This window comes from Poecilia mexicana, unplaced genomic scaffold (genome assembly GCF_051168715.1).
Source record: "Poecilia mexicana isolate PSO_F unplaced genomic scaffold, ASM5116871v1 scaffold_4, whole genome shotgun sequence".
Lineage (NCBI taxonomy): Eukaryota > Metazoa > Chordata > Actinopteri > Cyprinodontiformes > Poeciliidae > Poecilia > Poecilia mexicana.
In genome coordinates this window covers 3,432,955-3,457,902 of record NW_028263373.1, presented here as the reverse complement: position 1 = coordinate 3,457,902, position 24,948 = coordinate 3,432,955, and the positions used below count along the sequence as shown (strand labels likewise).

Genomic DNA, 24,948 nt, shown 5'->3' with positions numbered 1-24,948 from the left:
GAATGTCAAGGAAACATATATGTAGTTTCTATTTTGGATAATTTCTCTTTTATCCTTGGCTTCAGCCTGTGAACCTGGACGTCTCAGAAGTCATTGAGTTCTCCCAGTGAGACCAGCAGACTGAAGCCTGTGACCAGTGTTCCCAGTATAATAAATAAATGTTTTATTCTTTCACTTTTTGTGTATTTTTAAATATCTCAATTTGAAGTATTAGTGTATTAATACAGCTTATGTAATGAAATAAGAATAATTTACTCTGTTAGAATTATTTTCACTCTTTGCTGTCAATAGCAGAGTTGATGTACTGTAATAAATATTTTTCTCTGGAAAAAAACAGTCAACAGTCATCAATAATAAATATATAAAATAAATACAAGAAAATTATTTTTCTTGTCTTGAAACGTTAAATGTATATTAAATTATGGAGTTATGTAAATCATGGTTGGCTGGCTGTTCCTGCCAGCCCAAAAACGGTCCCATTGGAACGGTGGACAGCAGGTATGGCACCTGGTTATGAACTAAAGCTTGGGATGATCATTTTTAGTGCCATTGTGTGTTTTAATGGTGTTTAGATCTGCATCCAAACGGAGCAGTGCGTTCTGTAGCCAAACTAACCACAGAGTTCAAACTGTGTGAACTTATTCAGGGAGTGTTAGAATCTCCGATAGTCCGCTGAGGTTTAGCTGATCTCTTTTGTGAGTATTTTTCCTCATTTCAGGCCACAAAGTAACTGAAAATACACCCTTAATCTCCTGGGTCCTTAACGCTAACGACAGAAAGCTAAATGCAGCTACCAGCTAACTAATAAACATTTAGTGTTTGACTCGAATTAAATGGTTTCAACAACAAAAAAGATCCCTTGTGCTCATCAAGCCAACCGTCTTGGTCTTAACTGAAAAATGGATTAATTAGGGGTTATTTCTTTTTCATTCGAGGTTTAGAAGGACATTACTTCCCTAAAATAATGTTTTGTCTGTTTTTATTGTGAATGGTGATTTTTAAAACACACCAAGGTTCCCCCCAGAAAGTCGGCCGGGTGCGAGGGCCGTCATTCAGCCTACGGCTCGTCGCGTTTTCAGTTAAAAAATGTTTAAAGTTGACATGAAATTTGAAACCAGAGGACGGAACCAGCGTCTTCTGAAGCGAACATCTGGATCAGACCAGACCCGTCTCTGAAACCACCTGACTGTGGAGTCAGCAGATCCTGGTCCTACTGAAGGACATCTGGACGTCCTGATGAGTTCAGATGTTTTAGGCAACACCCACCTTCTGTATACCAGTGCTCCCAGCGCTCCCAGCGCTCCCAGCGCTCCCAGCGCTCCCAGCGCTCCCAGCGCGTGCTCCCTGCCGGCGGCCCACAGAGCTGTGGGTGTCTCCAGGTAGCGCCTGGTCCTGCGGCTCCGTCTCGTCCGGGGAGGGCCGGTGGTCCGGGACGTCTCCTCTGGGAGGGTGGGGCTGTTGCTCCCAAAGAAGCTCTGCCTCGATATCGGTCATTGGGTCTTCATCCTCCTCTTCCTCAGGTTGAGGAAGAGGAGGAAACTGTACCTTTAGGTCTTCTGGGTTGCAGCGTCCTGGCAGACGGAGATCAGGGAACTAATTCAGAGAGGAGGTGGAGCTTTCACCTGAAACTGCAGCACTTTTTTCATCATCAGTTCATTTCCCCCCCCCTGAAACTAACTGTAGACAGCCGACGGCTCCCCCTAGAGCAGTGTTTGTTTCTCAACCTTTTTGGGCCAGCGCCCCCCAGCCCTTATCCAGGTCCCTCACCGCCCCCACCAAAGAATTTGCAGGCTACTTTGCCCTGACTATTATTTTATCATTAATATTACTGTCACTATTGATTTTTATGCTTGTTTCTGTATTTATCATCAAAATAATTTCCCAGAGAACAAAAAACTCATGAGAATAGAAATTATTTTCACAGGTGTCTATGAAAAATTTAATGAACATTCAAGTTAAAATCTGTAGGCCTAACAGCAGCCAATCAGAGTGGAAAAAATGTTCTTATTTTGTGTCATTTTCTAGTTAAATATTCCACAAAATGACCAGATAAAAGATGTTCAACATGCCAGTTTAAGCTTTGAACTATTTGCAAACCGACTGAGCTCTGCAGCATTAAAACATGGATAGAACTGTAACTACATTAATCACAGCTCTTCTTCTCTTCAGTGTTTCTGGTGGTGCAGCTCTGTGCTGCCTTCAGGAGAATGGGACATCAGAGCATCATCCATAAAACTTCACCCACATGGCATTTACTGTGCAAACCAGAGCTTTCAGTGGAAAAACTAAAGTTCCTTTTAATGCCATAGAAATATGAGACAGAAACATGGATCATATCTTTATATAGACCTGTCTATTGATTATGGATTAATAGTTTTACTGGACAGAAATTACAAAGAACAAATCTGGTTCTTAATCAAATCATAATGAGTCAAACTGAAAGTGTCATGGAGTGTCATTTAGTTTCCTCTGATTAGTATTATCCTCTCCTGGTTTATTGCTGTGTCCACTTTAGTTCATTTCCTGTTGTTAGATTTATTTTATCATTTACTGACCATCATTAATCTTCACTCATCACCTGCTGCGCCGTCTAATCGTCATGTTTCACATCATGTGTTGATTTTTCACTGTTCAGCGTCAGATTCTGTTTTTATGCCATAATTCACATCTAGTTCGTCGCTCCGTTTTATGTCCCGCTTCTCCTGTTTCAGAGTTTTGCCAATGTGCGCATCGTTTTGTTTTTTTTAACCCCTTAGGTGCAGGGCGTACCAATGGGGAAAAGTCAGACTGACATAAACCTTTTAAAACAACGGAAACAATTTCGGTATTTTGATCATTGAAATTTAAAAGTGCTGTGTTGTTCCATCAGCCCCGTTTCATACCGGACCTTACAGCTCCGGTGTTAAAATGAACGCTCTCTATCGTGGTGTCACCATGGAGGGATTTCTTTATTTAAATGGTTCATTTTTCAGAGGGACACACAGTGAGGGTATCGTGATTTTAGTAATTACATGTTTATAAGAGCGATTTTCTGTTGTCCTTCCATGGAAGCGGGCAGCTTTCAAACGGAAATAAAACACTTTAATATAAGTTGCTGCTTTAACATGATCACAGAACTGAAAAAAACATGTGTACAAAAATACCAGACAAAGTGAATCACAGCAACGTCATCAGCCGGTGAGACGCTGAACTGATGCGGTGAAGCTACTAGTAGCAGGAGCTACAAGCTACAAACACTGAATAGAAGAAGAAGAAGAAGAGCTGCCATCGATATAGTTCTAGCCAAGCATGATTTAATGTTACACAATACAGTTTTAGCAAACATATATACCTTATATGCACAACAATACCAGTTTAGACTTTGAGCTACTTTGACCAAACGCCCCCCAAAGGCATCCCAGCGCCCCCCTTTTGTAAAAATTTCTGCCAGCGCCCCCTGCGGTCCTCTGAACGCCCCCCCGGGGGGCGGTACCGCCCATGTTGAGAACCGCTATCCTAGAGGCTGACGGCTCCCCCTAGAGGAGGGATGTCCAAACTTTTTGCAAAGGGGGCCAGATTTGGTGCACTAAAATTGTAGGATAGAACAGCAATATACTTAAACACATTTCAGGAAGCCATTCTGTGTTTTACATTTGCTTTTTTATTTTAATTTCAGCGATCTTAAGCATGTCTTTAGGTTCATTTGAAACATGCATATCATATGCAATTGACTATTTACTTAACTTCACTTTTTAACACTTGAACTTTTTTCTAACGGTTAAACAGAAGTAATTGTACTCATGAGTATAAATTACATTTGAAACATAAACAAATATCTCACCATGGCAGTTCAATATTTACAGAATTTTTAAATAAAATAACAGAGAAATGAGCAAGTAATAGTCATATCAACAAGTCCAGGACTCATTTGAAATATGACATATTAGTAACTATAAATGTTAATTAGATTCTTAAAAGTTTATTATTCTGGAGTGAAAACTGAAAACTTGTCTGAATTTTTGACTGATTTTGATCTTTAAAAAAACTAAATTTATTGAGAGATTTATTGTAAATGACAAATAATTTGTCTGCATTAAAGTGATGGGAGATACTGAGATCTGGACTGCAGCACATGGGCCAGGTCTGGCTCAAAGGCAGTGGTACTGACAGGCCCGGTGGCATGGGCGGGCATTGGGGGACATTGCCCGTTCAGAGTCAGCCGTGCCCCCTCCAACCCCCCCTCATGGACTGGAAGCTGTTTATTGTTTTTACCTTAGAATGGCCAACTCTCTGTTATTCTTATATCAATTTGATACAATAGGAGCTTCCCCACTTCCCATATCGGTGTCCTGTCACCTTTTTCAGCAGTTAAAACTGTTTAATCCATTAACATGTGGGAACCTGTTTTTCCGAGCCGCCTTCAAACGCAACATGAGCGCTACGCCGCTCGCGCTGGGTTTCCACCTGTGAAGGAGACCTGCTGCTGCTGGGCGGAGCTACAGGTGAGTTAGAATCATGGCAGCAAAACACAAAGAACTTTTCACAGTTTTTCCCCCAAACTAACCGACTGTTGAGTAAAGCTGCTGGATGAAGGTAAAGTTAGCTAAAGGATGACTTTAGCTAACTTTACCTAGTTAGCTAAAGGTAAAGTTAGCTAAAGGATGACTAGCTAATATTAATACAGCACCTTAAGCTTGTTAACAAGTAGCCTGTAGGCTACTGGTGTCTTTGTTCAGCTACGTAGATTCATTTGCCCCCCCCAAAATAAGTCGATGCCCCCCGTTAAACTTGTCTAGAGCCGGAGCTGGGTATCGATGCACAAGATATCTCGTAAGTGAGAGTCCGTTAGCCGTGTCCTGACACGGCTCTTATTTAAGTTCATGACCGAGAATGTCTTCTCACACAAATACGTCGACCCAAACAAGATTAACATTTTCTTTCCAAATGCTCAAATCTCTCGAAACCTGTCGGTAAAAGTTGATGAGAGAAAGCTGCTGGTGCCACCTGCTGGCGGCTCTCTGCGTCACTCCATCTGCAAATGGTCTGAGTCACGGGGCTGCTGCCCTCTAGTGGGTAAATGAGGAACGGCATTTAGTGTGTAAGCTCCGCCCTATGCAGGTAACAGTACTGCTGCCCAATGTATTAATTCTATGTGCGGGCCAGACGTTATTGATTTCATGACAGGCTGCGGGCCGGATGAAATTTGACCACAGGCCGCATTTGGCCCCAGGGCCGGACTTTGGACATGTCTGCCCTAGAGGCTGACGGCTCCCCCTACAGACCAAAACAGAAACGGGTTCTGCTCTCACCTGAGCGGGGGTCGAGGATCTCCACGGCGGCGGTGTTTCTCTGACCCATGACGGCGTTCTGAGGGTTCCTCAGAGTGACGCTGAAGGTCTCGTGGTTCTCCTCCAGACCGTCGTCCAACGGGAAGACGCTCCAGGTTTTTACGTTCACACCTGGAGCCAACAGGATGAAACGCATCAGACCTGCAATGGACCCATCAGGATGGAAAACCGGCTTTGGACCTGACCTGTGTCGAACTGGATCAGAGTGGCTGAGCTGTGGGTGAAATCCCGGCCGGCTTTGGCCGATCCTTCCTCCACCTGCGCAGCAAGCAAAGCTCCGCTCAGCTCGGCTGACAAACATTTCAGTATCGCTCAGTTAGTTATTCAAATTAGTTCTGATCTGATCCGGTTTCCATCAGAACTCTGCTGGAGGATTAAACTTCCTGAAGAGCCTGGAGGAACAAACCAACAGATCGCTGCAAGGACCAGAAGCTCCCAGTTTCTCTGCTGGAGCCAGATGACCCAGCAGCTGGTTCTACCGGGATCATCTGGACCACTGCAGCTTCTGAGTTTCAAGGTCCAGAACCGGGTTCAGTCCAACACGGGAAAACGTGGAACTGGACGGTGGGGTTGAACCCTGTAGAACCCGGTTAGTTCTGACCTCTGTGGGTAAACCTTTGATCTGCTCATATTGGTTCTGGTTTGATTAGTTTGATCCGATTGGTTCCAACCCGGACTCACCTGGATGGAAACGTAAGCCGGGTCGGCGCTCCGCCCACCACGTTGGATCTGGATCTGCAGAGTTCTCGAAGTCTCACAAGTTCTGTAGCAGCTGGCTGACAGCTGGACCCGGGACCAGAACAGCTCCAGCCTGCAGGACCGGAACCAGAGCCGGAGTCTGGGACCCAAACCAACAGGTACTGAGTCAAGTGACTGGAGCGGACACCTACCTGTGAGGTGGAGCTCCATTTCCTGCCGGGTCCACGAGTCGGAACCAGAACCCGTCGGCAGTCACATCCACATCAACCGGGACGATGTAGAGGACGGAGCGCCGGTCCAGATCGCGCTGGGTGAAACGCTGACTGATGGCGGACCCTGCAGGATGAGGAGGGGATAACCCGGGGCCCAAAGCCGGGACCCAACACCGGGGCCCAATGCTGAGGCCCAACGCAGGGGCCCAATGCCGGGACCCAACGCCGGGGCCCAAAGCTGGGACCCAACGCCGGAGACCCACGCCAGGACCCAACGCTGAGGCCCAACGCCAGGGCCCAGTACGTTCTGGTGCTGACTGAGTTAAAGACAGGAAGTGAGATAGACCGTGATCAGAACCGTCCTCTGGTTCTACCTGTGGCTGCGTTCTCCAAGGATCCGAACTGAGGCGGCGTGATGACGGAGAACTCCAGGAGTTCTGCTGGGCTGTCTGGGTCTGAGCCCCGCAGATGTCTGCTGGTGATGAAGATGCCATAGCGGCCGGCCCCGAGGTCCGTCACGGTACTGGGGCTCTCCAGGCAGTCCAGAATAGGAGCGGCCCGGTCCACCTGTTCCACCTGGGTCCAGAAGAGACATGGGTCAACCAGGAACCCAAAAGACCGGGACCAGCACCGTCAGGACTCCATGCCTCCAGTGCAGAGTTCAGCTTAAGTTCTTCTGATTTCTGGATCTGTTTTCAACAAAACTCCCGAATTAGAACACAGAATCAGTTAAAAACATCCAAACTTAATATTGATTTTATTTGACCACATGTTGAAATAAAGCAAAAGGTTCTGTGATATGGAGTGAAAATAGACTCAAAGTATCTGTGTGTGTAGTACTGGATTTGTAAACCTTAAAAATAAAATAAACCTTCTCCTACGCCCATACATGTTGAAAAAGTACACACAAATCACCTGGTACACACACACAAAACTGCATTTACACACAGATCCGGTTCCGAGTGCACAACTATTTTTGAGACTCATTTCATGCTTCCAGGAGCTTCCAGATTTTTGTGTAGATGGTGCGTTTACATGCTAGCAAAAGCTGGGACATCTGAGTTTTGCTCTGAGTCTAGTGTTTTTATCCTCTGACGTTTCTCACTGTGCCGAAGTGGCAAATACTTTAGTTCGTGGAAAACGGAATATCTCAGCACTTCCTTTTAATATCCTAAAATTATTTACAGACATATTGTGCGTTTTGAGCGGTACAGGAGACCAAGTGGTCTGAAAAGCGACCACTAGGTGGCGGAATGGTTCGCTGGCCGGAAAAATAGCCAGGCAAACCCAGAAGAGACGGAGCGTCCCGGTGGTCTGTCCTCTGAAGTAAGTAGGAGCTAAACCTGCAGGCTTTAATGAGACATGGAGTAATTATAAATGATTTCAGATTACGTTGATACTCTGCCCTCCTTATATGTTTCTGTTAGCGGGAGCTAAAGTTTATGTCAGCTATGCTACGTTAGCTGTTGGGAGCTAAGAGTGGATTTTTACTGTCACACAGTTTGATCGTCTGTCTTCAGTCTTAACTTTAACCAAGTTGATTAAGTTTCATGATGCTGAAGTCGACAAGCATCTTCAGGAGTTTATGGCAGTTATAGATGTTGGTCATTATCACTGAAACTGTATTTTGTTGTTTCAGCAGCAATGAAGGTAAACCTGCTCCTGCAGGGTCATCATCTGCTGCTAGACTTTATTCACCGTAACAAACTGAAAGGTTCATTTATGTTGACTTCTCAGCATACTTAAGGATTTAGTCTAATGTTCACACATAGGGTTCTGTATTGGTTCTGTATTGGTTCTGTATTGGTTCTGTAAAGGTTCTGTGAGGGTTCTGTGAAGGTTCTGTAAAGGTTCTGTGAGGGTTCTGTAATGGTTCTGTAAAGGTTCTGTTTTGGTTCTGTATTGGTTCTGTAAAGGTTCTGTAATGGTTCTGTAAAGGTTCTGTAAAGGTTCTGTGAGGGTTCTGTAATGGTTCTGACGTGATGGAGAAACCCCACGGTGCAGTTCCACTGTACGGCCACCAGGTGTCACCAGCAGTTCTTGCTATAGACTCTGCCTGGTCTCTGAATCAAGAGAAGCAGGACGAACTTTTAAAGACTCGGGATGGAAAGGTTCTGCTCAGCGTCTGTTGGACCTGTAGGATGCAGAGATCCACACAGACAGGTTTCAGTCAGGTTCTGACTTCACCCGCCTGTTGGAACCGTGAGGTCCGATCCGGACGGGACCTCGCAGTGCGATGAGGCTGATGGGGCCCCAGCTGGACCGTTACAAGTTTACCTGTTGCTGCCCACCTGGATGCTGAACACTGCAGGCTCCTCCTTCAGCTGGCCAAACTCCAGGTAGCCTTTGTTGGTTCCGTCGCTTGGCAGGAAGTAGAACCGGTCCGGTCGCACCGGGCTGCCCGGCACGTGCCGGTAAGCCAGGTCCAGCTGGTCGATGTCAGTCTGGAGGAACCTGGGTGGCGAAGGGAGCGGCGCTCCCCTCAGCAGAAGCTGTCCGTACCTGGGCAGCAGCGTGACGACAAAGGTCAGGTTGGAGGCAGCAGTGTCCGGGTCGGAGAGCCACAGAAGGTCAGGGGTCACGGTGGCGACGGAGCCGTCCTGCAGACGAAGGCCGGCGTTGATGCTGAGGGTTGGAGGGATGCGGTCGCTGCGTTCAATGGCGAAGAGGAGCGTGCCGGCGCGGGACGAGGCGCCGTTGGTGACGACAAAGCTGCAGAGAGAAAATAAATCAGTGTTCAGTAACGTGCAGCGCCCTCTGCTGGGTGGATGAACGTAGCTCATGAGACCGCTCACAGGTCTGCTGAGCTCTGCTACGACCCAACGTCTGGTTCTGGTTCTGAGTGAACTCCCAGTAAAACAAGGATGATGAGGACTGGGTCAGAGGAACGCCAGCATAAAAATAGCTGTACATGCTGGTGTGTGTTTGCCCTTACAGCTCCGTGCCAATCTGCCCTTACCCTGCAGCGCGCGCGCACACACACACACACACACACACACACACACACACACACACACACACACACACGCTGCACAGCAGCATCTGGCGGTGGCGGCCATGTTTGCCCAGGGACGGCCGTCTGTCCACGCTCAGTTTGGCCACTCATTCATCATCTGCTGTCACTTGAACACACTGAGGCCCCAGGGTGTTGATGGTCAGGCGACCCGAAACAATCTGCTGAGCCCAGAACCAGCTAACGACTTGACTCACTATTCTAGAACAGCTTGGTCCAGGCCCACTGCGGGTCAGGGACCGGGCCCACTGCGGGTCAGGGACCGGGCCCACTGCGGGTCAGGGACCGGGCCCACTGCAGGTCAGGGACTCGTTGAACTGACGGGTCGCTGTGTGTATCTGACCAAGTCGCTCGTCGTATTTCCGATCAAATTCCAGTGGATGTGAAATGTTTGGTTAATTCCAGAAAACGTTTTGCTCTGTGGCTGAAACTCTTGATGAAGGATTAGCCACAGCCTTTTATTAGCCACAGCCTTTTATTAGCCACAGCCTTTTATTGTTCTTGCAGGGCCACACAGAGTCATTCCAAGGGCCACAAGTGGCCCCGGGGCCACCCTTTGAGCTTCTCTGCTGTCAGCATTAACGTAGAAACAGTCTTGACCCAGAAGCTGATCATGAGTGGGACCAGAGCCCGGCGTGTGGCCCATCCCCCGCGGATCGGGTCGGAAGCGTAAAGTTCTGGCCCGGTTCTGATCCGAGCGGCTGCAGCCAGGAATGTGACAGGAACTGGGCCGGCTGGCTGCACGCCTGCGTTGGCTGAGATCGGCGGTCTGCAGCCAAGCAGGCGGCCGTTCACGGTGGCACGGGTCTGGGTGACAAACCCGGACCTGCTCACACCGACCTGCCCCTCCCCCACCCGCTGCTGCCAAGTTGGCTGTAAAAGCAGCCCCCCCCCACCCCCACCCCGGCTTGACTCGCTGCCCAGCGGTCCGTCCTAATGTGCTGCAACCGTTTTCAGGGGACAGAATCGTGGAGACGGAGAGGTACTGATGGGTTCTGGTTGGTTCCGGATCAGCTCAGGTGTTTCTGTAAATGTGTGATCAGAACCAGAACCCGCTCCAGGTGTGTGGCCTCACCTGAACGAGTCGACGTCCGAGTCGTGGTCGTTGCTGTGAGTGTAGCACACTCGGTGCGCCGCCACGTCCAGCTGGGTGAAGCGGGTCAGCGGGCGGCCGGGCCGGCGCACGGCGTGGACCAGGCCGTGTTGGGGCGGGCCGGACACGGCGAACACCAAGTCCTCGGGTCGGCCCGCAGAGTCCAGCGCCAGCAGGACGTCGGTGGTCAGGACGAGGCGCTGCCCCTCCCGCAGACGGACCGGCCGGGTCTGCAGGACGATCTCACCTGGAGGCGTTCAGAGGAAGACCGTCAACAAATGTTTCTACTGAAACCGACCAGAACCAGAACTACTTCAGCAACCTTGTAAACACTAAACACAATAAGAACGCCACGTCAGGAGGAAAACGGTTCTCATAAACACCAAAACGTCTAACGGGTCGAAACAACCAGGAAAACTAAAAACTCAAATGACAAAGTAAAAAATATTCATACAGCACTTTGTTGAAAAAGTGGATCAGAACCAGAATCAAGCCAGAACCTGATCCAACTTCCTGAGCCATTAATCAGTCTAAAAAGTTCTGACCCAGATCTGAGCACCTCCCTGAAGCTCCTGCCTTGCTCAGCAGCGTGCCGGCAGCCGGGTTCTGGGAGCGACCCGTGTTTGTGTTTCGGATCAGCACCCAGAGGAGCTGGGTCCACAGCTGCTGCGCCTCCTCCCCGTTAATTATTCACCGCCTAACGAGGCCCGCCGTTTCTCACCTCGGCTCCTCCAGGACCGCCGGGCCCGGCGCCAGAAGGGCCGGGCCCGGCAGAACCGTGTTCACCCGACTGGTAAAAATGACAGGAAGGAGGCGCTAAATAATGCAGGACCCGACTGACCCGGGGGGCTGCAGAACCGGGTCGTTGGATATAAACTGGATCTGTTTGTTTTAAACACGGGTTGTGAATCAACTGAGTCGGTTCTGGTTCTGGTTCACTGAGGCTGACCTGGGTCCACCGTGCGAATGGAGATCAGGAAGCTCTGAGCTGGAGACTCGTTGTCCTCGTCGCTCAAGATGAAGCGGAAGCTGTCATGACCTCTGAACCCGACGCTGCTGGTTCTGTGATGGTACCACACCCGGTTCATCTCCACCTGTTCCTGAGTGAAGTTCTGACCCGCTTCAAGGTCCGTCCAGCTGGACTCTGTCTGCAGAAACAGAGGCAGAAGCTGAGCTGTCCAGATCAACTCTTCACACCGCGCCGCTCAGCACAGGTCCGTTTGGGTCAGGGAACAGAACCTGGAAACCGTCCAAAGAAAGAGTGGAACTCCAGCTGTTGGACAACAGAGACACTCGTCACCTTCAGCAGAAGTTTTCCAAATCTTGGTGCCGTGTTGATGAAGTAGAACACCTGGTGAGCAGGTGTGTCCAGATCAGCGGCTTCCAGAACCGCACCGGAGATCACTCTGCGCTCCCCAGAGTCCAGGTCCAGTCCGGCGTTCCTGCAACAACAGACAAGTTACAGCCGGTTTGGTCTGGACAGCCTGGACCTCCAACAGAACCTCATCTGGAACCAGCTTCAAACACAACCAACCTGCTACCAGTCAGATGCTCCTAAAACCATCAGTTCTATCCAGCAGAACCAGAACCAGTACTTGTTCAGCTCATTGGTCTGAGCGGTCCAGTTTAGCTCTGTGGGTATTTGTTCCCAGTGATGAATAGCACTTTGGCTGTAGTTGGGTTCAAAAAGGTTGGCTGCGACCCGTTCAGTCTGAGGAGCCTCCGGTGGGAGCTGACCTGCTTTCGCACTGGCAGGAGGGAAGGTTACGGCGCTCCCAGTCTGTGGCGCTGTCCATTAGACCACTGGGAATGTCCGGAGCGCTCAGCCATCGCCCCACAGCGTCGCTTACAGCAGTAAAGATGGCCACCGCAGTGCTCTATTTACAGCAGTAAAGATGGCCGCCGCAGTGCTCCATTTACAGCAGTAAAGATGGCCGCCGCAGTGCTCCATTTACAGCAGTAAAGATGGCCGCTGCAGTGCTCCATTTACAGCAGTAAAGATGGCCGCTGCAGCGCTCTATTTACAGCAGTAAAGATGGCCGCCGCAGTGCTCCATTTACAGCAGTAAAGATGGCCGCCGCAGTGCTCCATTTACAGCAGTAAAGATGGCCGCTGCAGTGCTCCATTTACAGCAGTAAAGATGGCCGCTGCAGCGCTCTATTTACAGCAGTAAAGATGGCCGCCGCAGTGCTCCATTTACAGCAGTAAAGATGGCTGGTGGACGCTCTCGGCCTCTTCGGCTCGGCCGCAGTGAGATCTGGGCTGAGGACGCCAACCTGCCACACAATCAAGTCTCTTATTTGGACCAAGCTGAACTGTTTCAAAATGTTTTTTATTTTTATATGCGTCCTTTCCTGATTTCTGAAGGTTTCTGGAACATTTTCAGGATTTCTATGTGGCTAAAACTGCAGATATCTGACCCTTTTGGTACTTCTGGACCAGGTACTGGACCCATTGTTGGACCTGGTTCTGGATCCAGTGTTGCTGGTAGCTGTAGCGGGATGGCAGAAAGCAGAGGTGCTGCTGATGCTGGACGTTTGGAGGCAGGTTGAGGTTTGGGGGGCTCTGACATCAGGAACCATCTGTTTGCTTCTTCATTCGGAAATAAAATCCACGCAGGAGAAGCTGCAGCTCCGTCCTGCAGGAAACCAGGAGAGCAGCAGCTGCCAAGGAGCCGTGTTCTTCTGCCTGACTGGAGGCCACAGCTCCGCTCCTGACTGCCCCCTCCTGACTGCCCCCTCCTGACTGCCCCCTCCTGACTGCCCCCTCCAGGCTTCATCTAGACCTGCAGCAACCAAAGGTCAGGTAACGTTCTTCTCCACAGGTGATCAGGTCAGCAGGGCCCGACCCGGCTGGGAGACCTTTGACCCAGGCTTTAACCTGGTCCTTTATGACGCTGAGATTCCAGACGTCCAGCAGTCAGACATCTGGACTGTGAGCCGCTCAGGAATCAGATCTGTGTCCTCTCAGTGTCCTCTCAGTGTCCTCTCAGTGTCCCCCTGTCTCTCAGGACACCCGGCCTCTGTCCCCAGAGGAACGTCCTTCAGACATTTTTCCGTCTGTGATGTTCAGGTCTTCCTGCTGCTGAGGACCAGATGGTCCAAAAACGTGTTTCCATGGTAACGTCCTTCCAGCAGGACAACAGCTTCTGGTTAGACTCTCAGATTAAATGTTTCTAATCTTTGTTATTAATAAGGATCATAAAAACTGGAGGATTAACTCTGACCTCTGACCTCGGGGTCAGATTTACAGCTTTGATGCGTTTAAGCTTTAAACCACGTGTGTGTGTGTGTGTGTGTGCGCGCGTGTGTGTGTGTGTGTGTGTGTGTGTGTGTGTGTGTCTGTGTGTGCGTTTGTTTGTAATACCTAGTGGGGACGATTTTCCTGACATATACTATGTTGTGGGGACCAATTGCTCCTCGTGGGGACCGGAGCCTGGTCCCCACAAGGGGAAACCCTGTTTTTGGGTCAGGGGTCAGAGTTAGGGCTAAAGTATGAATTGAGTTTTGGTTGATTAGGGTTAGGAAAAGGGTAAAGGTCAGGTTTAGGCTGTAGAAATGAATGGAAGTCAATGGAAAGTCCCCACAAAGATAGCAACACAAACATGTGTGTGTGTGCAGTGATGACTTGATTTACATATTAAAAAATATAATATTGTAAACCTTTTGCTGACAATTCATAAAAGCAGTGCAGGACAGTTCTGCCCTGAGGGATAATAATAATAATAACAGTATTAATAATACTTGTAGTAACAGTAATAATACTAGTAGTAATAGTAATACCAGTGGCAATGGTGATAATACAAGTAGAAGTAGTAATAATAGTAATAGTACTTGCAGTAGTAGCAATAACACTACTAGTACCGTATTTTTATGGAGTGAAAATAGTCTCAAAATATCTGCGTGTGTAAAAAGATTTATGTGTGTGTAAAAGTATCTGTGTGTGTAGTACTGGATTTGTAAACCTTAAAAATAAAATAAACCTTCTCCTACGCCCATACATGTTGAAAAAGTACACACAAATCACCTGGTACACACACACAAAACTGCATTTACACACAGATCCGGTTCCGAGTGCACAACTATTTTTGAGACTCATTTCATGCTTCCAGGAGCTCCCAGATTTGTGTGTAGATGGTGCGTTTACATGCTAGCAAAAGCTGGGACATCTGAGTTTTGCTCTGAGTCTAGTGTTTTTATCCTCTGACGTTTCTCACTGTGCCGAAGTGGCAAATACTTTAGTTCGTGGAAAACGGAATATCTCAGCACTTCCTTTTAATATCCTAAAATTATTTACAGACATATTGTGCGTTTTGAGCGGTACAGGAGACCAAGTGGTCTGAAAAGCGACCACTAGGTGGCGGAATGGTTCGCTGGCCGGAAAAATAGCCAGGCAAACCCAGAAGAGACGGAGCGTCCCGGTGGTCTGTCCTCTGAAGTAAGTAGGAGCTAAACCTGCAGGCTTTAATGAGACATGGAGTAATTATAAATGATTTCAGATTACGTTGATACTCTGCCCTCCTTATATGTTTCTGTTAGCGGGAGCTAAAGTTTATGTCAGCTATGCTACGTTAGCTGTTGGGAGCTAAGAGTGGATTTTTACTGTCACTCTGCACAGTTTGAATCTTTAATCCATAAAAAATGATCTCTGTGGTTCTTACAGTTTCTGTTTTGCCCAAAAGTTTCCAGTCACATTTCTAAGTCAAGTTGCTGACTGATATTTGTATCTATAGTTTGTGAGATATTCTGATTTGCCTTTTACTTTATTCACTAAGTGAATATAATTAAGTGAAATAAATTGCCTTTCGATTCTAGTTTATTGACGTTCTGTGTATAAATAACATTTTATATTTAATCTCTGACAGTGAGAAACGTCAGAGGATAAAAACACTAGACTCAGAGCAAAACTCAGATGTCCCAGCTTTTGCTAGCATGTAAACGCACCATCTACACACAAATCTGGAAGCTCCTGGAAGCATGAAATGAGTCTCAAAAATAGTTGTGCACTCGGAACCGGATCTGTGTGTAAATGCAGTTTTGTGTGTGTGTACCAGGTGATTTGTGTGTACTTTTTCAACATGTATGGGCGTAGGAGAAGGTTTATTTTATTTTTAAGGTTTACAAATCCAGTACTACACACACAGATACTTTTACACACACACAAATCTTTTTACGTACGCACAAAACATTTTACACACGCACAGATATTTTGAGACTATTTTCACTCCATATATTTTCTGCACTATAAGGCGCATTGAATAGACGCTACAGTCAGGGGTTGCCAGCCGTCCCGATACGGGACGCGATTTGTTCCGGTCCCCGAGTACCTTATATAGCAGGCTGCCCCAGTCATTGTTTCACTCACGGTGTTGGTGTTGCGATATTGTGCCCAACTGCTTTCTGGGTAACACAGACCAACCGCTGCCGCCGCAGTCTCTGTCTCTCTTCCTCCTCCCCGGCTTTCAATGTATAGGGGCTGGTCCCTTGGTAACCCATAGACATGTGGTAACCCTAGTCCCGGATGAATGTCTAAAGCCACTTTGTTGACATAAAGAATGTCAATAAAACAGTCCGACTCCGGTCGGCGAGGAGAACCTTCCGACTGGGCCGGGGCGTGGCCGGACGATGGTCACCCCTCTCCTATCGCGCACAGCATGTTGGTGCTAAACGACCTGCAGACGACCTGATTCTAGACGGTCGGTAGGTAGATAGGTCAGTCAAACTTTATAACAAACCAGCGTTCTGACTACTATCCCAGCATGCACCATGCGCTTCTTCTTCTACAGGCGAAAATGAAGTCGGCGGCTGCTTACCGTAGTTGCTAGACCTGTTGTGGCTCAATATTGGTCCATATATAAGGCGCACTGTCGGCTTTTCAGGAAATTGAAAGATTTTAGGTGCGCCTTATAGAGTGGAAAATACGGTAATAGTAATCATGATAGTAATAACGCCAGTAGTAAAAGTAAATAATACTAATAATACCAGCAATAATAGCAATATACTAGTAGCAATAGTAATAATAATAATAGTAATAATGATGGTAGTAATAGTAATAGTGAAAGCACTAGTAGCTGTAGTAACCATACTAGTAGTAATAGTAATAATGATAGTAATAATACTGGTAGTAATAGTGATAATAGTAATTAAAGCTGCAAGCAGCCTCAAGCGGCCCTCGCAGCTCAGCACTGCTCCGGCCTATTGGCCACCGCGGGGGCTCCCGCACCCGTCCGCCAGGCCATACACATCGATGAGTTCGGCAGCGCTCCGTGACAACTCACCAAAAAAAATCTGGTGCAGATCGGCCGATGTAGCAAGGAGATATAGGTGATGGAATAACCTAGGGGGCGCAGTGGAGTCAACTTACAATTCAATGCTGTCGGGCTCTTTAGCGGTCAATAAAGGTCATACATATCCAGTTTGGTGCCAATCGGATGTTCCATGTGTGATTTAGACACAATCGTATGCAGATGGCGAGGGACTACAACCTGGCATTTTGCCACGCTCACATGGCTCAGGCAGCATCGACAGAGTTCATCATCATGTCATTTTATGTCAGTTGGCACAGGATTAAACCCATATGAATCATAGAGTAAATGTAAGACATACAGCAGAAAAAAACAGGTAACTTCCTGCCGGAAGTGGGCGGGGCTAAGGTGATGTCATCATTTGACCACCTAAATGTGATGAGGGCTGGTCTGCAGTCAGCCATAGGAAGTCTTATGCAGCTGTGACCTTCTATTTGGAAGTTATCGCATCTTGATGTTTTATGGTGAATAGTCAAAGTTTGGCGCTTAGCCACGCCCACATGCTTTGATGTACAAAAAATCCTGTTTTAACTTTTAACCTTCCATCTCTGAAGAGTGTGCTGAGTGAGTTTGAAGTCTGTATCTCAAAAGTTGTAGGAGGAGTTTGATTCCACACAGAATCATCTTCATTAGGTCGAGAGAGCCAGAGATGGAGCTTTCCAAGGAAAAAAAAAAGGCACTTCCTGTTCTGAGGGGGCGGGGCTTAGATGACATCAGACTATGACGATATGGGATCATAAGGGATCCAACCAGGATCATGTCAAGTTTGGTGCAGCTGGGCTCAAAATTATGGAATCTAGAGACAAACGTATGGACACGGCGTTACATGTCACGCCGTCACGCCGCCACGCCCACCTGCTGGATTGAAACCAGCTGGGGTTGGAACCCTCAACACACCAACATGTTTTCTGTCTGTGGACACAGTTTCATGTTGATTAGCTCAAAGGGGTCAGAAAGGGACCGTTCAGAGTAAAACATTACACTTCCTGTTCTCAGGGGGCGTGGCCTAAGTGATGTAATCATTTGACCATTGGGTATTGTAGGGGACCCAATGATGATCAATCACTGAAAGTTTGGTGCCTCTGTGAGTTTTTGTTTAAGAGTTATAACAGCTTCGTGTTTCATGGCGAATAGGTGAACTTTGACCCCAGGAAACCCCCCTCTTAAGGAAGCTCGAAAACGCAAACATTTGATAACTTTGAATCGGCCATGCCTTATGAAGGATCTGACCGAGTTTGAAGCCGATCGATCGAATGCGAAGGCTGTAAACGGCCAAAATGGGGTCAAAATCGGACCTTCAATCCAAAATGATTTGTTGAATGAAACTAATAAAGTAACTTGAAATCAAGTAATCAGTTAAGTAATTAATTTTTTTAAGTAGTAATCAGAATTGAATTTGGGAAGTCCCCTGTGCGTACCTGACCAGGTGTGGTGTGTTGTCGTTGACCGGCAGCACCGTGACCCGGGCGCCCCCCCCCACCGAGTGGACGCCGTCGCTCAGCTGCAGCAGGACGCCGTCCTCCAGGGTGTCCGAGTCGTCGTGAACGTACAGCACCGTCATGCCTGCAGGGAGGATACAGACCCAAAACAGCGGTTCTGTCTGTAGAACCGGGCCGGACCCCAGAACCCGGCCCATCGGCCCCCTCACCTTGATGCAGCTCCTGAAGGGTGAAGGTCGTGACCTGGGCGCCCGCCCCACCCTGCGTAGTGCGGACCAGCCGGCCGTGACTCGGGGGGCGCTCCACCTGGAAGGTGAGGAGGTCGGCTGGGACGTCCAGGTCGCAGGCGTCCAGAGTGGGCGGAGTCAGCTCCTTAACCCCACCCTCCTTCACCTGTGGGAGGAACCGCAGGAGTCACTCGCCTGTTTCATGTTACCATGGTTACAGCTTTGATCAGACGCACGGTAAAGTTGGTGAGCAGCAGGGAAGGCGGCTCGTCATTGGTCGGGTTGATGATGATGTGGAAAGGGACGGAGGCGGAGCAAAATGTGCCGTCACTCACTCTGATGGACATCTGGTCCGCCGTTGGCTCCACCCCTCTGTGCTCTGATTGGACGTACCTGATGAAGCCCAAAGTCAGGTGGGTCAGGCTGAAGGATTCTGGGAGAAGACAGTCAGGTCAGGATCCAGAACTTGAGAGTCTGGGTTGGGTCAGGAACCAGAACCAGACATACGGACCAATGGGTATTCCTGCGCCGCTCTTCTCTGAGCCTGGCATCGGCAGCACGTTCTCCAGGAAGCCGTGAAGGGGCAGAGCCTCCAGGTGAAAGGTCAGCTCCTGGGGGGGGCTGTCTGGGTCTGAGGCCCCAAGAACCCCCCCACACAGACAGGCCCTGGAGCCTTCATCCACCAGCAGCAAGGACTTACCTGGAGACACAGAGACAGGATGCTGTAGGACAGCCAGGTGGTCACTGATCTGGGCTCTGATTGGTCAGTCCCTCAGAGACCAGGCCTGGACCGCTCCAGTGGAGCCCGTGTATTTTCAGGCAGTTTGTTTTTTTGTTTGAAATGAAAAATGAAAACACTAAAATAGACTCGTTTTTTCGTTATTCGTTTATTAAACCAAAATCGGATAACGGCTCGGCTCCATGTTTCTGATTTTTGTTTTTTCATTTTTCATTTCAAATGAAAAACGAACTGCCTGAAAATACACGGACCGAGTGCAAAGCGTGTCCCGATTGATCATTAGCCCCGCCCCCTTCGCTCCCCTGGTCCATCCATGCTGACGGCGTTGGGAATGAAAAGGCAGGAATGTGACCATGTCCACCAAGCTGCTCGTGTGATTCTGCTGACTGTTTCCAACAAACTCAAAGTGCCAAACGTCTCCGCAACGACCTTGGAAAGCAGAACTACAGGCACAAATCCATCATGGAGCTGCTCAGAACTCTCCAGAACCTTTCTCAGGGGATCTGGACTCGGGTGTTTATCAGAACACTCTGGGCTGATCCAAGTTCTCTGGCTCACCAGAACCGGACCCACCCTTTGGTTCCTAGTGGTCTTACCCAGAGTGACTTCAGGAACCTTGTTGTTCACAGGAAGAACCGTGATGTTCAGGTCAAAAACAGGAAGCGTGCCGTGCAGAGGGACAGGTGGGGGTGGAGCGTCTCCATGGCAACAGTCATCCATCACTCCGGCCTCTCCGTCAGAGATGATGAGGGTGACTGTGTCGAACACCGGCCCGGGTCCGATCTCTGCACCTGAACACAGAAAGGTGTTCTCAGCCCGGTGTAAAGACCTGCGGGCCCTGAACGCAGCGCGGACCCACCTGAGTGGACGTAGTAGACGCGTCCCTGCAGCAGGTCCTGCTGGGAGAACTTGTCCGTCTTTACGCCGGCTCTCTGCAGCTCCCCACGCCCAGGACTCCGGGCCAGCATGTAGGCCAGCCTGGAGTCGTCGCTGTCCCGGTCCGTGGCCGACAGGAAGTCCACCGTCATCTGGACCCGCCCCCCCTCCTCACAGCTCAGGGATGTCTGCAGGCCCCCACCCAGCTGGGGGGGCTCGTCGTTCATCGGTCGCACCTAAAGAAAAAGCAGGTAGACGCTTGGATGACCCAGTAGAACCCTGGATTCGCTCTGTAACCCGGTAGAACCCAGGTTTAGCTTCATGAAACTCAGCCCGGTCTAAAGACCTGCGGGCCCTGAACGCAGCACGGACTCACCTTCCAGAACTCTTCCAGCCTGACCTGTCTATTGGTGCTATTGGATCATGTCGCTACTTACAGACTCACCTGAACTTGTAGCACAACATCCATGGAGTTCTGACCGTCCGTCACCTTCAGACCCACCTCGTCTTGTCTGGTCTCTGAGTCGTCATGGATGTACCTGGGATGTAGGCAGAGAGCTGCTAACTCCAACCCTGGCTCCTGTTCTAGAAAACCCAGAGCAGGAGCCACAGCTGCAGGAGTCAGAGGGAAACATCTCCTCTAGGACTTTCTGGACAGAAACGTTTGGTGCTAATTTACGCCTGTCGCGATAAACGATAAATCAATTAATCGCACGATAAATTAAACCTATCGACTTAATTTTAATTATCGGCTTTATCGTCTCTTCCTGCCTTTTTTCCTTTCTGTTGATGACACTGAATGAAAACAGGCTCAGCTCCGGTCTCTCCACTGACCCTCCCTTTCTCATTTCCTCAGTCTAATGTCCAGCTCACACGAGTTGTCTGCCGACTGTCGGCCCATTTTCTAAACCTGAGAGACACATTAGCAGACAGAAATCCTGAGTATAACATTCGATCGGGTTCGTCGTGCCGTGTGGTTTCCAGCCACATGGGCACAAAATAATGGCTACAAGTCCAGTTAACTAATTTTAAAACCAGGCATTAATCAATGCTTTACTAGAATCTCCCTGTGATGCATGTGGCTAGAGTCAGCGTGAAGTTCTGACTGAATGAAAATCATTATAACTTATTTATGTCACGTTAATGAAGAACAGCTGAAAACCTACCGGGTTCATCAGCTGCGGTAGCAATTTGGCTCCAACTCCTCTCCTTGTCTTTTCTATGTTCTTTGCACAAAATGTTGAATAAATACTAATCTTGTTTCCACATATCATCTCCGATGCTGGACTTCGTGTTGCGCCGTGTCAGCTGTTTGGGATTCCCCTCCGTTAATCCGGCTTTCTGATTGGCTACCTGTCACATTCAGCGTTGAACTCGGGGAAAAACCCCTGATTTAGATCGGAGCCACAACGATCTACATCACGCTGCAGGATGATCGGTTACGAAATCACCAGCGACAATCTTAGATCGGCCAACGATCCAAGATTGTTATAAGGGGAAAATGGGGGCAGAAAATCGTAAAGTATGAACTACTGCATCAGGTGGTCGGATGTGCCCGTCCTCTCTATTTAAATCTAGTGATTACTGAAGGGCAATACAGACTTCATAATCTGCACTCTTTTGGTTGAATGTAGTATTTATTCCCACTTTGGCTTCATGTTGTTTAGGTTTTATTCAAGTACGTTTCTTGTTAATGGAGACTGAGAATCCATTTTATTTTTGGTTGTTTAGTTTATTTAGTTTATCAGTTCCAGTGTTATGTGTTCTTTTCAAAATAAAGTGCATCTATGGCAGGAAATCAGAGACATTATTACGTCATTTCCATTAAATCAGTGTCAAAAGGTCTTAAAACAATATTATCGTTTATCGCAATAATTTTTTAGACAATCGCTCAGCAAAATTTGTTATTGTGACAGGCCAAGTGCTAATGTTACAGGAGGAAACTTTGAGGAGACACCCTGCTGGGCTGAACGTACGGGCCCACGGCACCGGGCCCACGGCACCGGGCCCACGGCACCGGGCCCTCGGCACCGGGCCCACGGCACCGGGCCCACGGCACCGGGCCCACGGCACCGGGCCCTCTGCTCTGCACCACCAAGCATGCTGGCTGAAGAGTTTTCCCAAGGACACGACAGAGGTCGGTGGAGTGGGTTTTGTATCAGTAAATAACCGCTGCCGCCGTCATCCTCACCTTCAGGAGAGAAGCGTTGGGAGGGAACTGTTTTCGTGGCTGGAGGAGAGCCAGCAGAACACAAAGACGATGAGAAGACAACATCCTCATCTTCCTCAAGATTTTATCTATGGAAAAACCATCTGAGCTCACAAAATCCTGGAGGTTCTGCTGCCTGACTTCCCACCGCATTGGGTCAGAACCAAACTAACATTTTCAAGCATTGATAAATGAACTTGAGTCAAAGCTCTGCTGAGCTGGAGGCCTGGATGAAGGCAGATCTCACCTGAGCTGCAGTCCTCTCAGGTCAGGGAGCCTGAACGAGCCTCCCTGCAGCAGAACCCCGCCCTGCAGCTCCAACCGGCCGTGCCGGGCCGTCTTCTGCACCTCCACCCTCAACTCCTCTTCAGGACTGTCCCGGTCCTGAACCAGGAGGTGCTCCTCCGTGACAAAGGCTGCGCCGCCCTCCTCCACTCGCAGCAGGTTGGTGAAGGCCTGAGAGACAACAGGGTGAAGCAGAAACTAGACCTCCATCCACTCAGAGCAGCCAGGCGACCTCTGACCTCAGGTGGAAGGTTGTCCACGGGGGTCACGGTGATATTGAAGACTAGGCCAGAGACGGTACCGCCGTGCGGGTCACTGACGGAAAACACAAACTGCACAAAGAGCGGGTCAGGGCCGATGTCCTCCACTGGGGGCATGAAGGCCACCTTCCTGTGGTTGACGGCGTGCTGCAGGGGCAGAAGATGGAGGGGAGTCACTAGAACCCAAAGATCTGGTTCTGATCCAACTCGGTCTGCTCTAGGAAGAAAATGGCTCTCAGTTTAGCAAAAGATGTGGAAGAACTCAGGCTTACATTGAATGTCATGCCAGAAGAACTGAACAAGGTGGTGAAGCAACAAACAAGCCTGATGGGTTTGACTGGAGAAATTCAACAACTATCAAAGAAAAGGACAAGAAGATAGAAGAGCTGGGAAAACAGTGGAGGACCTGGAACCGGAAGAAAGGAGGACGTATCTGGACTCAGGACGACACGCCGCAGGACACCAGCAGGACGAGCAAAGATGCAAACCCAGATGAACTAGTTTCTGTCCAGCAGCACAGGGATTTCCCAGGTCAGTAAAACACAAAACTGAACTGCTAAATGCTGTAAAAACACTAAATCATGTGTTAGTGGATGAACAGAGATCCTCACCAGGCCAGGAGGAAGGAGAAGAAATATCTAAAGATCTAACCTTCAGAAATCTAGTTCAGATGGAGAAACAGAGGAACATTGACTTGAAGCCAACATTACAGGGTTCTTTGTTTAGTATTTCTCTTTTAGTTCTGAACAACAGATCATTTAGTCATGAGTCACAGAATGTAGTTCAATAGTTCTGATCTTAAAGCTCATAAATGTTATGATGTAGAAGCTGATATAGACCAGAGACCAGTTCAGTCATAAACAGGCTGTGAATATTATTCTGAAGACAGATTGATGTCTTTTTAATTCACTAATTCACTTTAACAGTAGCAGCAGGCACAGTAACTTTTCTCAGATTAAAAGCTACCTTCAGAAATTTGATGAGGAATTTAGTGTGGGAACAATCTGAGGAACCTGGACGACTGAGATGACGATGGGTCCCATGTCCAGTCAGACGATGGGTCCCATGTCCAGTCAGACGATGGGTCCCATGTCCAGTCAGACGATGGGTCCCATGTCCAGTCAGACGATGGGTCCCATGTCCAGTCAGACGATGGGTCCCATGTTCAGTCAGACGATGGGTCCCATGTCCAGTCAGACGATGGGTCCCATGTCCAGTCAGACGATGGGTCCCATGTCCAGTCAGACGATGGGTCCCATGTCCAGTCAGACGATGGGTCCCATGTCCAGTCAGACGATGGGTCCCATGTCCAGTCAGACGATGGGTCCCATGTCCAGTCAGACGATGGGTCCCATGTTCAGTCAGACGATGGGTCCCATGTCCAGTCAGACGATGGGTCCCATGTCCAGTCAGACGATGGGTCCCATGTCCAGTCAGACGATGGGTCCCATGTCCAGTCAGACGATGGGTCCCATGTCCAGTCAGACCAGGTTAACGTGCTTCGCTGCTCGTTAGTGAAACAGCACTAACGAGCCGACGGAGATGAACGGTTGTTACTAAAATGACATTTTCAGTTGATAACTTGATGGATGTTAAAACTGAGGATAATAAATCTGGACATATTTTAATCAGTCGTGTTTATCGAACTCCTGGCTCTTCCATAGATGAGTTTAGTGAGAAAGTATTAGAGACGAATGAAAGGCACAATGAAAAGTTTACTTTTATTAGTGGAGATTTTCACTTTGATTTGCTGAAATATATTGAGATACTAAAAGGACAGAATTTATCAGTGTTTGGTTGAAGTTTCTGTCCATTGATATTAAGACCAACATGAAGAACTGAGAGCCATGAACTGATAATAGTTTTAGTTCAATGTGAAAACAAAAAGTGGATTGCTGATCATTTGCCATGTTTACTGTGGTGGATATTAGTAATCAGTTGATTTTACTTATCACAAAACAAATTACTAATCTAGTTAGAATAAAATCACCTGAGGCTGTGGAAGAAATGAAAGCAGAATTATTGAACTATAATTGGCCAAATGTTCATGTTGATAATAACCAGTATGTCCCAGCTGTCACTGCTAGCCAGCTAACAGCTAACCAGTCTGTCCTAGCTGTCACTGCTAGCCAGCTAACAACTAACCAGTATGTCCTAGCTGTCACTGCTAGCCAGCTAACAGCTAACCAGTCTGTCCCAGCTGTCACTGCTAGCCAGCTAACAGCTAACCAGTCTGTCCCAGCTGTCACTGCTAGCCAGCTAACA

General features: G+C 48.4%; 1 protein-coding gene across 1 annotated transcript in view; it reads right to left on the bottom strand.

The window, feature by feature from the left end:
* Window positions 1–24,948, bottom strand: part of frem1b (Fras1 related extracellular matrix 1b) — a 49,362-nt gene that overhangs the window by 7,406 nt on the left and 17,008 nt on the right. The window contains exons 13-31 of the mRNA XM_088004808.1: window positions 22,663–22,830; window positions 22,386–22,594; window positions 20,375–20,468; window positions 19,913–20,165; window positions 19,650–19,844; window positions 18,826–19,014; window positions 18,551–18,747; window positions 18,297–18,480; window positions 18,067–18,211; window positions 11,645–11,786; window positions 11,294–11,492; window positions 10,327–10,591; window positions 8,530–8,950; window positions 6,613–6,814; window positions 6,218–6,362; window positions 6,009–6,138; window positions 5,513–5,585; window positions 5,289–5,438; window positions 1,267–1,571 (exon numbers count right to left, since the gene is read on the bottom strand). Coding sequence (XP_087860934.1) covers window positions 1,267–1,571; window positions 5,289–5,438; window positions 5,513–5,585; window positions 6,009–6,138; window positions 6,218–6,362; window positions 6,613–6,814; window positions 8,530–8,950; window positions 10,327–10,591; window positions 11,294–11,492; window positions 11,645–11,786; window positions 18,067–18,211; window positions 18,297–18,480; window positions 18,551–18,747; window positions 18,826–19,014; window positions 19,650–19,844; window positions 19,913–20,165; window positions 20,375–20,468; window positions 22,386–22,594; window positions 22,663–22,830 — 3,666 coding nt within the window. The remainder of the gene's footprint in view (window positions 1–1,266; window positions 1,572–5,288; window positions 5,439–5,512; window positions 5,586–6,008; window positions 6,139–6,217; window positions 6,363–6,612; window positions 6,815–8,529; window positions 8,951–10,326; window positions 10,592–11,293; window positions 11,493–11,644; window positions 11,787–18,066; window positions 18,212–18,296; window positions 18,481–18,550; window positions 18,748–18,825; window positions 19,015–19,649; window positions 19,845–19,912; window positions 20,166–20,374; window positions 20,469–22,385; window positions 22,595–22,662; window positions 22,831–24,948) is intronic.